The 14,359-nt window shown below is 47.0% G+C and overlaps 1 protein-coding gene across 1 annotated transcript in view; it reads right to left on the bottom strand.

Annotated features, from left to right (window-relative positions):
• FAM3B (FAM3 metabolism regulating signaling molecule B) overlaps nucleotides 1-14,359 on the bottom strand; it is a 54,056-nt gene that overhangs the window by 16,945 nt on the left and 22,752 nt on the right. The window contains exon 2 of the mRNA XM_033856096.2: nucleotides 11,804-11,947. Coding sequence (XP_033711987.1) covers nucleotides 11,804-11,947 — 144 coding nt within the window. The remainder of the gene's footprint in view (nucleotides 1-11,803; nucleotides 11,948-14,359) is intronic.

Raw genomic sequence — 14,359 nt, 5'->3', positions numbered from 1 at the left:
CATAATGGTTGAGGGATCAGTCCAAGAAGAAGATATAACAATTGTAAATATTTATGCACCCAACAAAGGAGCACCTCAATACATAAGGCAAATGCTAACAGCCATAAAAGGGGAAATCAACAATAACACAAACATAGTACGGGACTTTAACACCCCACTTTCACCAATGGACAGATCATCGAAAATGAAAATAAATAAGGAAACACAAGCTTTAAATGATACATTAAACAAGATGGACTTAATTGATATTTATAGGACATTCCATCCCAAAACAACAGAAAACACTTTCTTCTCAAGTGCTCATGGAACATTCTCCAGGATAGAGCATATCTTGGGTCACAAATCAAGCCTTGGTAAATTTAAGAAAACTGAAATTGTATCAAGTATCTTCTCCAACAACAACGCTATGAGACTGGATATCAATTGCAGGAAAAAAATCTGCAAAAAATACAAACACATGGAGACTAAGCAATATACTACTAAATAACCAAGAGATCACTGAAGAAATCAAAGAGGAAAGCAAAAAATACCTAGAAACAAATGACAATGAAAACACGATGACCCAAAACCTATGGGATGGAGCAGAAGCTGTTCTAAGAGGGAAGTTTAGAGCAATACAATCCTACTTCAAAAAACATCTCAACTAAAAATCCTAACATTACACCCAAAGCAATTAGAGAAAGAAGAACAAAAAACCCCAAAAGTTAGCAGAAGGAAAGAAACCATAAAGATCAGATCAGAAATAAATGAAAAATAAACGAAGAAAACAATAGCAAAGATCAATAAAACTAAAAGCTGGTTCTTTGAGAAGATAAGCAAAATTGATAAACCATTAGCCAGACTCATCAAGAAAAAAAGGGAGAAGACTCAAATAGAATTAGAAATGAAAAAGGAGCAGTAACAAGTGACACTGCACAAATACAAACGATCATGAGAGATTACTACAGGCAACTCTATGCCAATAAAATGGACAACCTGGAAGAAATGGACAAATCCTTAGAAAAGCACAACGTTCCGAGGCTGAACAAGGAAGCAATAGAAAATATAAACAGACCAATCACAAGCACTGAAATTGAGACTGTGATTAAAAATCTTCCAACAAACAAAAGCCCAGGACCAGATGGCTTTACAGGAGAATTCTATCAAACATTTAGAGAAGAGCTAACATGTATCCTTCTCAAACTCTTCCAAAATATAGCAGAGGCAGGAACACTCCCAAACTCATTCCACGAGGCCATCATCACCCCGATACCAAAACCAGACAAAGATGTCACCAATAAAGAAAACTACAGGCCAATATCACTGATGAACATAGATGCAAAAATCCTCAACAAAATACTAGCAAACAGAATCCAACAGCACATTAAAAGGATCATACACTATGATCAAGTGGGTTTTATCCCAGGAATGCAAGGATTCTTCAATATATGCAAATCAATCAATGTGATAAACCATATTAATGAACTGAAGGATAAAAAACATATGATAATCTCAATAGATGCAGAAAAAGCTTTTGACAAAATTCAACACCCATTTATGATAAAAAAAAAAAATCCCTCCAGAAAGTAGGCATAGCAGGAACTTACCGCAACATAATAAAAGCCATATATGACAAACCCACAGCCAACATTGTTCTCAGTGGTGAAAAACTGAAACCATTTCCTCTAAGATCAGGGAAAAGACAAGGTTACCCACTCTCACCACTATTATTCAACATACTTTTGGAAGTTTTAGTCACAGCAATCAGAGAAGAAAAAGAAGTAAAAGGAATCCAAATTGGAAAAGAAGAAGTAAAGATGTCACTGTTTGTGGATGACATGGTACTATACATAGAGAATCCTAAAGATGCTACCAGAAAACTACTAGAGCTAATCAATGAATTTGGTAAAGCAGCAGGATACAAAACTAATGCACAGAAATCTCTTGCATTCCTATACACTAACGATGAAAACTCTGAAAGTGAAATTAAGGAAACACTCTCATTTACCTCTGCAACAAAAAGAATAAAATACCTAGGAATAAACCTACCTAAGGAGGCAAAAGACCTGTATGCAAAAAATTGTAAGACACTGATGAAAGAAATTAAAGATGATACAAACAGGTGTTAAGATACACCATGTCCTTGGATTGGAAGAATCAACATTGTGAAAACGGCTATACTACCCAAAACAATCTACAGATTCAATGCAATCCCTATCAAATTACGAGTGGCATTTTTTACAGAACTAGAGCAAAAAAATCTTAAAATTTGTATGGAGACACAAAAGACCCCATATAACCAAAGCAGTCTTGAGGGAAAGAAACGGAGCTGGAGGAATCAGACTCCCTGACTTCATACCATACTACAAAGCTACAGTAATCAAGACAGTATGGTACTGGCACAGAAATAGAAATATAGATCAGTGGAACAGAATAGAAAGCCCAGAGATAAACCCATGCACATATGGTCACCTTATTTTTGATAAAGGAGCCAAGAATATATAATGCAGAAAAGACCGACTCTTCAGTAAGTGGTGCTGGGAAAACTGGACAGCTACATGTAAAAGAATGAAATTAGAACATTCCCTAACACCATACACAAAAATAAACTCAAAATGCATTAAAGACCTAAATGTAAAGCCAGACACTATCAAACTCTTAGAGGAAAACATAGGCAGAACACTTATGACATATGTCAGTGCAAGATCCTTTTGGACCCACCTCCTAGAGAAATGGAAATAAAAACAAAAATAAACAAATGGGACCTAATGAAACTTAAAAGCTTTTGCACAGCAAAGGAAACTATAAATAAGACAAAAAGACAACCCTCAGAATGGGAGATAATATTTGCAAATGAAGCAACTGACAAAGGATTAATCTCTAAAATTTACAAGCAGCTCATGCAGCTCAATATCAAAAAAACAAACAACCCAATCCAAAAATTGGCAGAAGACCTACATAGACATTTCTCCAAAGAAGATATAGAGATTGCCAACAAACACATGAAAGGATGCTCAACATCACTAATCATTGGAGAAATGCAAATCAGTACTACAATGAGGTATCACCTCACACGCGTCAGAATGGCCATCATCAAAAAATCTACAAAAAAAAAATCTACAAAAAATAAATGCTGGAGAGGGTGTGGAGAAAAGGGAACACTCTTGCACTGTTGGTGGGAATGTAAATTGATACAGCCATTATGGAGAACAGTATGGAGGTTCCTTAAAAAACTAAAAATAGAAGTACCATATGACCCAGCAATCCCACTACTGGGCATATACCCTGAGAAAACCATAATTCAAAAAGAGTCATGTACCACAATGTTCATTGCAGCTCTATTTAAAATAGCCAGGACATGGAAGCAACCTAAGTGTCCATTGACAGATGACTGGATAAATAAGATGTGGCACATATATACAATGGAATATTACTCAGCCATAAAAAGAAACAAAAGTGAGTTATTTGTAGTGAGGTGGATGGACTTAGAGTCTGTCATACAGAGTGAAGTAAGTCAGAAAGAGAAAAACAAATACCATATGCTAATACATATATATGGAATCTAAAAAAATAAATGGTTCTGAAGAACCTAGGGGCAGGACAGGAATAAAGATGCAGATGTAGAGAATGGATTTGAGGACACGGGGAGGGGGGAGGGTAAGCTGGGATGAAGTAAGAGAGTGGCATGGACATATATACACTACCAAATGTAAAACAGATAGCTAGTGGGAAGCAGCCGCATGGCACAGGGATATCAGCTCGGTGCTCTGTGACCACCTAGAGGGGTGGGATAGGGAGGGTGCGAGATGAAAGAGGGAGGAGATATGGGGATATATGTATACGTACAGCTGATTCACTTTGTTATAAAGCAGAAACTAACACACCATTGTAAAGCAATTATACTCCAATAAAGATGTTTAAAAAAAGAGAAAAAAAATAAAGCTACCCTATGGTGGGGGTGTGGGGTGTGTGTGGGTAAATTAGAGTTTGGGATTAACATATACATTATACTATATATAAATTAAACAAGAAGCATTTACTGTATAGCACGGGGAAATACATTCAATATCTTATAATAAGCTATAATGGAAAATAATCTGAAAATATATATATATAACTGAATCACTGTGCTGTACAGCAGAAACAGACACAACATTGTAAATAAACTATACTTCATTTAAAAAAAATAAAAATTAAAAAAAGTTAAAAAGAATTAATGATTGAAAGGATGTGAACATGTAGTGACCAAAATAGCAGTTGAGTCAGTAGAACTGGTAACAATTTAAATAGTAAATCAGCCATATGGCAATCACAGAATCTTTAGTTCCTCCCTGAAGGACATGGATAACAGTATCTGAAAAATATTCCTGAGTTGTTTTTCAGGTGTTAAAACCATCACCAAATGGAAGAAGTTAACTACTCGATGACCATGAGCACGTAGCCTCTAGAACTACTGCTGCCTGAGGATTGGTAAAATGTGACCCTGCCCCTTACCTCACCATCAACCAATCAGAGAACTCTGCCCAAGCTGATCACGTACTCCAAGACTCTCTCCCTCACCTTGCCTTTAAAAATGCTTCCCTGAAACCCATCGGGAAGTTCTGGTCTTTTGAGCACTAGCTGCCTGGACTCCTCGCTTGGCATCTACAATAAACGCTGCACTTTCCTTCACCACAACCAGGTGTCAGTAGACTGGCTTTACTGCAAGTGGGTGAGCAGACCCAAGCTTAGTTCGGTAACGAATGAATATGGACATCTGGTCCCTCGTGGGGCAGAAATCTGCAGCTACTTTGGCAGAAAACTCAGAGACACTGAACCCTGCTCCCTCCTGCAAAAGGGAAGAGGGACGTTGAGTCAGGGCTTTCTGCACACGTGCTACTGCAGCTCTGGTCTACTTTTACCAATTTTTCCTCCTGTGGATTCTAATTTTTTAAATATCGAAGGACCTTGGGATTTTATCTTTTCTTATCTAGTTTCTGAAGAAAAACACTGAAAGTAATAGACAGGCAAAAGGAAGGAAAAAATCCTATGCATATTCACCCTACAGAATCTTCACTGTTTTACCTTTTGGTATATTTCCTTCCAGACTTTTCTATGCCCGCAGAGGGCATCTGCAATGTTGGAAAACATGGATTAGACATATACAAATAGTATGTTACCTCACTTACATTTTCATATAATATACTCAATACGTTTTTTCTTAATCTCCAGTTACCTAAATTCAAAGCAAGGGGCCTGACCATTAACATGAAAATGCGCCAAAAATACGGTATTTGCTCAATCTTTCCTGGTTTTGAACACTGAAGTGTATTTATTTCAGTTTTTTAAAAATTTAATGATAATGCTCATTACTTTGAATGTAGAAGTAATTTACCTAAAAACACACCGAGCATGGTACTTGAAAATGTAACTAACATACTGCTTAAAAGTTAGGTGTGCCCTGTTTCCTGAGTCTGTAGATGTCCTGAGTATGTATACAGATGGTCCTTGATTTACGATGGTTCTACTTTATGATGGTGCACAAGGGACATGCTTTCAGCAAAAAACGTGCTTCGAATTGTGAATTTTTATCCTTTCCCAAGCTAGTGATGTGTGGTCCAATGTCTTTGTGATGCTGGGCAGTGAGAGCTGCAGCTCCCCGTCAGCTACAGGACCAGGAGGGTGAACAACCGATACCCTGACAACCATGCTGGACCCAGACAGCACTTTTGTTTTTCATTTTCAGTACAGTATTCAGTAAATTACAGGATATAGTCAACACAATTAGAAAATAGGCTTTGTGATAGATGAGGTGGCCCAACCGTAGGCTAGTGTACGTGTTCAGAGTATGGTTAAGGTAGGCTAGGCTAAGCAAGGATGTTCAGTATGTTGGGTGTGTTAAATGCATTTTGAACTTATGATATTTTCAACTCATTATAGGCGTATTGGGATGCAACCCCATCATAAGTGGAGGAAGCTCTGTACTCAGTCTGGAGAGAACCCTCTTAAAGTGAGATCCACACTCATTCTGCCTGCCACCTGCATTTCGCTTAATGTAGGCGAGCCTTCCCTAACAAGCACACACAAACTTGCTCACTGGCCCCTGCTGTTCTTGGCAGGACTCCTTCAAGATTCACTGAACCAGCTCCCTGCTCTTGGAGAAGGACAATATTTCCAGGCCCTATGCCGTCATCACGATGCTGTCGGAGTACCCTGACTACATGATCCTTTTGACCTCCATCCTCACCGAGCGCTGGGCGTGCAGACAGGTGTGCTGTGACCCACAGAGGTGGATGGTCTAACACAGCCCCAGTCCCAGGAGAGCTTAAAAGATAAGGTCACGAGGACGCCGCGCACCACCTGACCCCCACGGGTCACGGTAGTTTGGAGACAGGATGATAGCAGATTCGTATGGGAGGTAGGGAGGGAAACCAGAAAGGGTATTTTACTTTATTTTTAAGCCAGCTGAAAAAACAGAAGCAAACAGGGTCTGACAACATTGCCAATGAGTGGGAGAAAGATTCCCATGGGGTGAAAGAGACAGCATATCTTCCGGAGCCACGGCTAAGCGTCACCCACGCTGCTTTTGAGGCTGAACAGTTAAGAACGACTACACAGGTGTAACTATCCATCTTCCCAGCCACTAACCCTGTGTGCTGACTCTCTCCTGTGCCAGCCACATGGTCTGATCAGTAAGTACACGACGCAACTCAGAGAGCAGAGAGAAGTTAAACTTGGGTGAGAAATTAAACCTCTGAGTAACAGGAAAGGAGAGGACCAAAAGGGGAAAGAGCGCTTCTTCACAAAAATGTTGGGAAGCTTTAGAAAACAATCTGCATTTTTATGATTTAGCTAAGGGCTGTGCCTGCAAACGTATCAAATAAGAGCTTTATATATTTAATATAATGTAAATAATATTAAAATATATTGCTATATTGTAAAAATAGCAAGTGAATGGTTTCTTTTTTATTGAAGTATAGTTGATAGCTGATTGAAAATGTTGTGTGAGGCTTCCCTGGTGGCGCAGTGGTTGAGAGTCCGCCTGCCCATGCAGGGGACGTGGGTTCGTGTCCCGGTCCGGGAAGATCCCACATACTGTGGAGTGGCTGGGCCCGTGGGCCATGGCTGCTGAGCCTGCGCGTCCGGAGCCTGTGCTCCGCAGCGGGAGAGGCCACAACAGTGAGAGGCCCGCGTACCACAAAAAAAAAAAAAGAAAAAAAGAAAAAAAAATGTTGTGTGAGTTTCAGGTGTACAGCAAAGTGATTCAGTTTTTTATATATATATATATCTATATATATATATATACACATATATGTACAGATATATGGCTTCTTTTTTTATACATTTATTTAATTAATTAATTTATTTTTGGCTGTGCTGCGTCTTTGTTGCTGCACGTGGGCTTTCACTAGCTGCGGCAAGCAGGGGCCGCTCTTCGTTTCGGTGGGTGGCCTTCTCTCTGCGGTGGCTTCTCTTGTTGCAGAGCACAGGCTCTAGAGCGCAGGCTCAGTAGTTGTGGCGCACAAGCTTAGTTGCTCCGCAGCATGTGGGTTCTTCCCAGACTGGGGCTCGAACCCGTGTCCCCTGCATCGGCAGGCAGATTCTTAACCACTGCACCACCAGGGAAGTCCCGGATATACGGTTTCTAGGTAACGTTTATTTCAGGTGTACAGCAAAGTGATTCAGTGATACACACACACACACACACACACACACACACACACACACACACACATATATCAAGATAAAGTTTATTTCGCCTAGAAATAAGCTGTGAAGCTGAACTTGCAGGCATTCACTACTTGCCCTTCTTTCATTGGCACCGGGACCAACAAGCCTTGTGAGCCCTGAGTACGATCTCTAAGTGCACCTCCAGGACAGGGGCCTAAGGCAGGGCAGCAGGTTCCAAACTGGGGTGGGGTGGGGAAGCGTGGTGGGAGGAGACAGAGGGAACGGGATCAAGCCATACGGAGGTTCCAGGGAGTTTGGGTTCTTCCCCTCAGCTGTCCCTTGTCCGTCCTCCTGCCCTTCAGAAAGAAACATGGTTGGCCCTCCCTCCTTTCCGAGGGGTCGCATCTTGGATTCAACCAACCAGAGACTGAAAAGATTCCAAAAAAAATCCAGAAAGATCCAAAAAGCAGAATTTGAATTTGCATCCTGTAGGCAACGATTTATATAGCATTTACATTGTCTTAGGTATTGTATGTAATCTAGAGATGACTTAAAGTGTGTAGGAGGGTTTGTCAAGAGGGTAAATCCTCAGAATTCTTATCACAAATTTTTTTTTCTATTTCTTTAGTTTTCTAGCGATATGAGGTGACAGATATTCACTAAACTTGCGATAATCATTTCCTGATGTTTGTAAGTCAAATCATTATGCTGTATGCCTTAAACTTATACAGCGTTGTACGTCAATTATATCTCAATAAAATTGGAAGAAAAAAAGAAGAGAAAAAAATAAAGTATACGGGAGGATGTGGGTAGGTTATATGCAAATATTGCACCGCTTTATATAAGGCACTTGAGCAGCCGTGCATTTTGGTATCCGCGGGGGTCCTGGAATCGATCCCCCATGGACGCGGGGGGTGACTGTAGTAGTCACAACCCGGCTTGGTGTTCCAAAACTCACGGGAAACCTGAGAAATGCTCGTCACAGCAGTGAGCTGCCACGTTATGCCTGTCCGACTGGCAAACTCAGAACGCTGGGACACGCGAGTGTTGGTGAGGATGGTGTGAGACAGGAGCCTGGCAGGCAGGCCCATTCTGGAAAGGCGTCGGGCTCGACTGAGTCACCTGAAGCTGACACGCACGCTATGGCTCCACTCCTGCGTATGTAAATCCTGAAGAAAATTTCAGCCAGGTCCACAGAGAGAGCTGTGAGGGTGCTCCCCGCACAGCCTCTGTGTGGTGATAGGCTAGAAGCAATGCGGAGCCATCTGCAAGTCCCCACGAGGGAAAGAGGAGGAAAAGGCGAGGACTCGTGCCCCGGCGTGATGCAGCTGCGAGCAGCTTCGCAGGAGGAACGCCCACAGCACGACGGGGCCTTGGGCATGGCGCTGAGTGACACCAAGAGCCAGGTCTGTAAGAGCACCGGAATGCAGGCTGGTAAAACAGGACAGCCTGGTCTGCAATTAGCTGTTCAAGCAGAAAGGTGTCATTAGATGCCTCTGAGCGCTGGGAGAGAAGTCAGAGAGGGAAGTGGGGATAAAGGGAGAAATCAACAAAATGAGGCAGGCTTGGGCCGTGGCAGTGATGGCGTGGCAGGCAGGTTACCTCCACCCCGGTACAGAGGTGAGAATCGGGGATTGTGGCCAGACCACTCAACGTGGCTGTCCTCTTGCTCTCTGTCCCTCCTCTGCTTGACCAGGGCCTGCTGCACCGACACCCCACTCACATGACTGACCTTCCTACGTGCTTGCCCCGGGCTCAGCTAGTGACTGTGCTTATCAAGGGGGCAGTGAGGGGCCTGGTCCTCTGCTGGTTTCCCTGGTAACCGATGAGCCAACCTGAGGCCAATTCCCCTGTAACTGCCAACCCCCCCGCCGCCCCGAGGAGCAAGGTCTGCGGCCAGGTCCTGCCCACCACGGTGGGGTGTGGCTCCAGGACCTTGTTCCTGACGTGTAAGCTCCCCCATCCGTTAGACCAACGATGCCTGTGTTGCTGACCCTGGGCACTTTCTTGGGTCTTGAAGCTGGGCAAGTGCAGGGCTTGTAGGCCTGCGGGGGGCAGCCCAATGGGGAGAAAAGGGGGAGAGGTAGTCCGAGGAGGGGAGACTTGGGAAGCTGAGTCCTGCCGGGGAGGGAGACTGTGCGTCTGTCCTTTCCCAGCGGCGAGCACAGAACCTTCCACAAAGTCGAGGGACTGAATGTGAGGCCTAATCGCCCCCAATGAAACACGAGGAATAGGGAGAGGCAGGGAGGCCAGAGCAGGGAGAGCTGGTGCCCACGCAGATTCCAGCAGCTCCCAAGGATCCTGACCGGGAAGAGCTGGGCCATGTCTAGGAAATGAGCGCAAGCCAGTGGGACTTGCCCATGAGTGCGCAATCGCGCGGAAACGGAGAGGAGGCAACATCCAACCTATGGACAGACGGTGTGAACCCAGGAGAGCTGGGCTTGCAGGGTAAGAGTTAACTTCACGGAAATCTGAAGCCAAGATCAAGGGCCTCCACAGCTGAGTCAAGAAATGGGCCTTTTTAAGAGAAAAGATAAGGAAGTGGAGAAAGCTAAACCTGGATAAAGGGGGGCCAGCCCAAGGAGGTGGGAGTGGGTTGTCTCACTCGGGGGGGCCTTGGCCACGGGGGTTCAGTGCTCAGAGCCTCGGTATCCGAGGCTCATTTCGCTCAGAGCCCAACACTGATCTCACATCTCAACGTGATCCTTCCTTTCCTTCCGATTCTGAGCGGATGTGTCCCCCGCACGTGGCCCGGGGGACTGTGGAACGTAGGACAATGTGCAGGGTCAGGGTAACGGAGGGGCTCCAGAGCCCTGCAGCCTACAGAAGCTGAGCTCATCCTGGAGCCTGGTCCCAAGGCGGGGAAAGCACCCTCTTCCTGCCTCTCTGGCAGGCACAGGAGGGGGGGCAGCACCTGGATAAGGGGCACATGTCCCTGAGGAGCATCTCCCCGGCCACACTGCTCATGACAGCACGGAGTAAGCCTGACCGCAAAGCTAGCCTGGTCCCATGCACCATGCTGTCCCCTTTGAACCTCTCGTTCATGTGAGCACTGGGCTATGAATCAAAGACTCCCTCCAAACTCTGAGTCCAGCCCCCAAGCAGTCATGTGTCCCCCCAGAGCGGAGGTCCCGAGCCAGCAGGTGTCAGGATGCGGTGTCACAGCCGGCTCTCACTACCACCCTTGGGTTCCCAAAACTTGCTGTGCTTCAGTCACGGGGGAGGGTGACAGTTCCTCCCCGGCCCCCGTTGGCGGGAATCGGAAACCATGTAAACGAGCCCTTCTAGAAACACCGGGTCAGAGGCAGCTCCTAGACGCAAGCCCGTAACCAGGACCAAGTCCACCTTTTGTGTAAAAATGGAGAAAATGAGAAAGCAAGCCCTTTGAGGGCAGTTCCCACGCCCTCCACACATGGGGGTCTCCCCCGCCTCACTGGGCCTCGTCCACAATCCATATGCAATAATCTATCTGATTACAAGCAAATTCACTGTGAAAACCTTATCTAAAATAAAAACACCAGTCATAGTCGATTTCTGGAGAGTTTTTTTTTTTTCTTGGACACAAAAGGTAATTAAATCTGAAAAGGAATTTTTTTTAACAAATTTTTAAAATCATTACCCAGTTCTTTATATTTGTGCAAATTCATTTTGTAGAGTTTATTTCTGTGTTAAAAATACACTAGCACACCTATTTACCATGAGATTGTGAAAAAGGGTGCATATGACTATTTAGGGTCCCACACGTTTTCCAATGTAATTTTTAGTGGATATCTTATCATTTACTTCATTCCTAATTCCAACACATATTTTTATTTAACGCATCTTGCCCATAAAGTTTGTTTTTTTAACATCATGGTTTGCCTTGGGGTCTCATGAGGCATGAGGAGGGGTACCTACCTTGGAATAGTATGGGAACTACCAGAGAGGCTTTTTTCCCTTCCTCCCCCTTCCCTCCCCTCCCCCTCCCCTCCCCCTCCCCTCCCCTCCCCTCCCCTCCCCTCCCCTCCCCCTCCCCCTCCCCTCCCCCTCCCCTCCCCCTCCCCCTCCCCCTCCCCTCCCCCTTGCCATGATCATCAACATAAATGGCCAGTAGGGGCAGTGCTGAGGTCAGGGCCCAGTCTCAGCACAGCAGCTGGGTTGCGAGTCCTTGCTTGGACCCCACTGTGGTACCCACCTTTGAGGACAGGCCTCTCACCGATGCTCCGGATGCTGTAGGCAGCTCTGGACAGGGGCACATCTGGAATGAGCTCTGCCAGCAGGTACCCAGAATACCAGGCGCACAGGGAGGCGAAGATGAAGAACACTGCCTTTAGGGTGCCTGCACACAGACAAGACAAGACACGTTGGCTGCCTCGCCCACTGACCCTCTCCTCCTCGGCCTTCCCTGGATGGCATCCCTGAACCAGTGTCAGCAGAATGCCCTGAGGGGAATCACCCCGGGAGGCGCTGGGCTGGAGAGGGCCCGGGGCCGCTCAGTGGAGCCACAAGAGCGGGTACCAAGCACAGGATGTGAGAGCGGTCGGGGCCGAGGTTCCCTATTTGCTGCTGTGTTGGGTCTCAGAGCGTCCTCAGAGGATTAGGTCAAGGACTCATCAGGCGGCCCTGCCAGGGGCCTAAGGACAGAAGCGGCCCTTCCCTCATGAGCCGCTGGAAGCTCCTGGAAGCTCTCGGGGGCGGCGGGGGCAGCTCTGTTTTGTTTACTGCTGTGTCAGCAGTGCTGAGGATGGTACCTGGTGCCCGTGAGCACACAACCGCCCCATGACACTGGAAAAGGTCCCCAGACTGTCAGTATCCTCAGAAACAAGGCTGCGGGGACACCCTGGCGGCAGAAAGTCCCTGCAGAGAGTTTGTCAACTCCAGAACCTTCCTCTCAATTCTGCAGGAAAAGGCACTGCCCCGCTCCTGGGTTACAGGAGGCCTAAGGGACAGCTCTGTCCCTTCACAGACAATCTGCTCCCGGGTCTTACAGACTTTACTCCTTAAATAGCTCGCAGGTCAGGACTGTGCAGGATTACCAAAACCGCCAAGATGCAGGGATGGCCCGAGGCCCTGCGTAAAGGGACCTCAGGGATGGTCCCATCAGTGTTTATGTACTGATATGTCCAGTCCTGAGAAATAAGAAGAGGAAGGATGGTTGGATGGATGGAAGGAAGTAAAACAAGAGGAGGGGAGGGGAGGCGAGAGGAAGAGCCCGCCCACCTGACCACACACCCTCCTCGGCTGCCTCATTTCTGTCCCCTCTCAGGCCAAGCATCTGGAAACAACCGTCCTCTGGATCAGCCTCCAGGCCTCACCTTCCACCCACGGCTCAGGGCAGCTGTGCTGGTCTAGGCCTCCAAAGCCTCCAGGCTGCCAGCCCCAGGCCCCCGATGACGGTCCTGACCCATCCATGAACCCCCTGGGCAGCGCCCACACTCCTGGGGCGGGCTGGGGGTGTCTCCCACGCTGTCTCTGCTGGCTTTTCCCTCACACGGTGCAGCCTGGCTCTCTCTGCAGAATCCCAGATAAACTGACCCCCAGACCATCCTCTGAGCTCCCGACAAGCGTGTCCACTTGCTGATCCCTCTGGGCACCCGGGACGTCTCGCAGGGCCTGACACGTAGCACGTCCCACATGAAACCCTTGATTCTCCCCGGCTCGAGTCTGCTCCTGCCCCACATCTTGCCCAGGACAGGGTCAGATGTCTGGGCCTCTTCCTGACTCCATACGTCCCCCTGCCAGCCCTCAGTGGGATCCACCGGCCAGTCTTACTGGGGTGACCTCCATAGACTTTGCTACATGTCTACGGCCTCGGTCTCCCCAGGCCCGCAGCATCTTAGCTCTTCTCTCTCGCTGCTAGAGAACCTACGTGCTCCCCGTGTTGGGTGCTTATCTACCAAAGGGGTAGAATAAAGAATATATCTCATCTTTATCCCAGTTTCTGACACAGAACTCCTGAAACCCTCGGAATTTCCTGATATGAGCCTCTGCTGCTGTTCATAAGGGGCCCCTTTCAGCCACGCCTGAGCTTATGCTAATGAGGTGACTCGGGGTGGATCCTAGGATAGCTTCCGGGGAGGCGCCAGCCAGCCCGGAAAGACCCTGCCCACACCTCAGCCCCGCCCCCGGACCTCCAGGAGGGGAGAGGGCAGGCAAGCTGTCCTGTGACCAATGACAGAGTAAGATCCCAATGAAACTCGGGACTCAGAAGCTTGGGGGGCTTCCTAGTGGGGAACACACTGATGTGCCAGGTGGGGGATGCACCCTGACTCCAGGGCTGTGGGCACGGAACTCCTCTTCACCCTGCATGTCCCTGCATTTGGCTGGTCCTGACTTGTATCCTATACAATAAAACTGTAATCTTTTTTTTTTTTTTGCGGTACGCGGACCTCTCACTGCTGTGACCTCTCCCGTTGCGGAGCACAGGCTCCGGACGCGCAGGCTCAGCGACCATGGCTCACGGGCCCAGCCTCTCTGCGGCATGTGGGATCTTCCCGGAGCGGGGCACGAACCTGTGTCCCCTGCATCGGCAGGCGGACTCGCAACCACTGCGCCACCAGGGAAGCCCTAAAACTGTAATCTTAAGCAGAGTGATGCTTTCAGTGTTTCTGTGAGTTGTTCTAGCAAATTATTGAACCCCCCAGGAATTGTGGGAACCCCCAGATTTGTAGCCAGCTGGTTAGAAGTGCGGGCGGCGCCCGAAGCCCGTGGCTGGCGTCTGAAGACAGGGCAGCTCGTGGAGGGCACTGCC

The sequence above is a fragment of the Tursiops truncatus genome, chromosome 4 (genome assembly GCF_011762595.2).
Source record: "Tursiops truncatus isolate mTurTru1 chromosome 4, mTurTru1.mat.Y, whole genome shotgun sequence".
Lineage (NCBI taxonomy): Eukaryota > Metazoa > Chordata > Mammalia > Artiodactyla > Delphinidae > Tursiops > Tursiops truncatus.
This window is presented reverse-complemented; position numbering and strand designations above follow the sequence as displayed.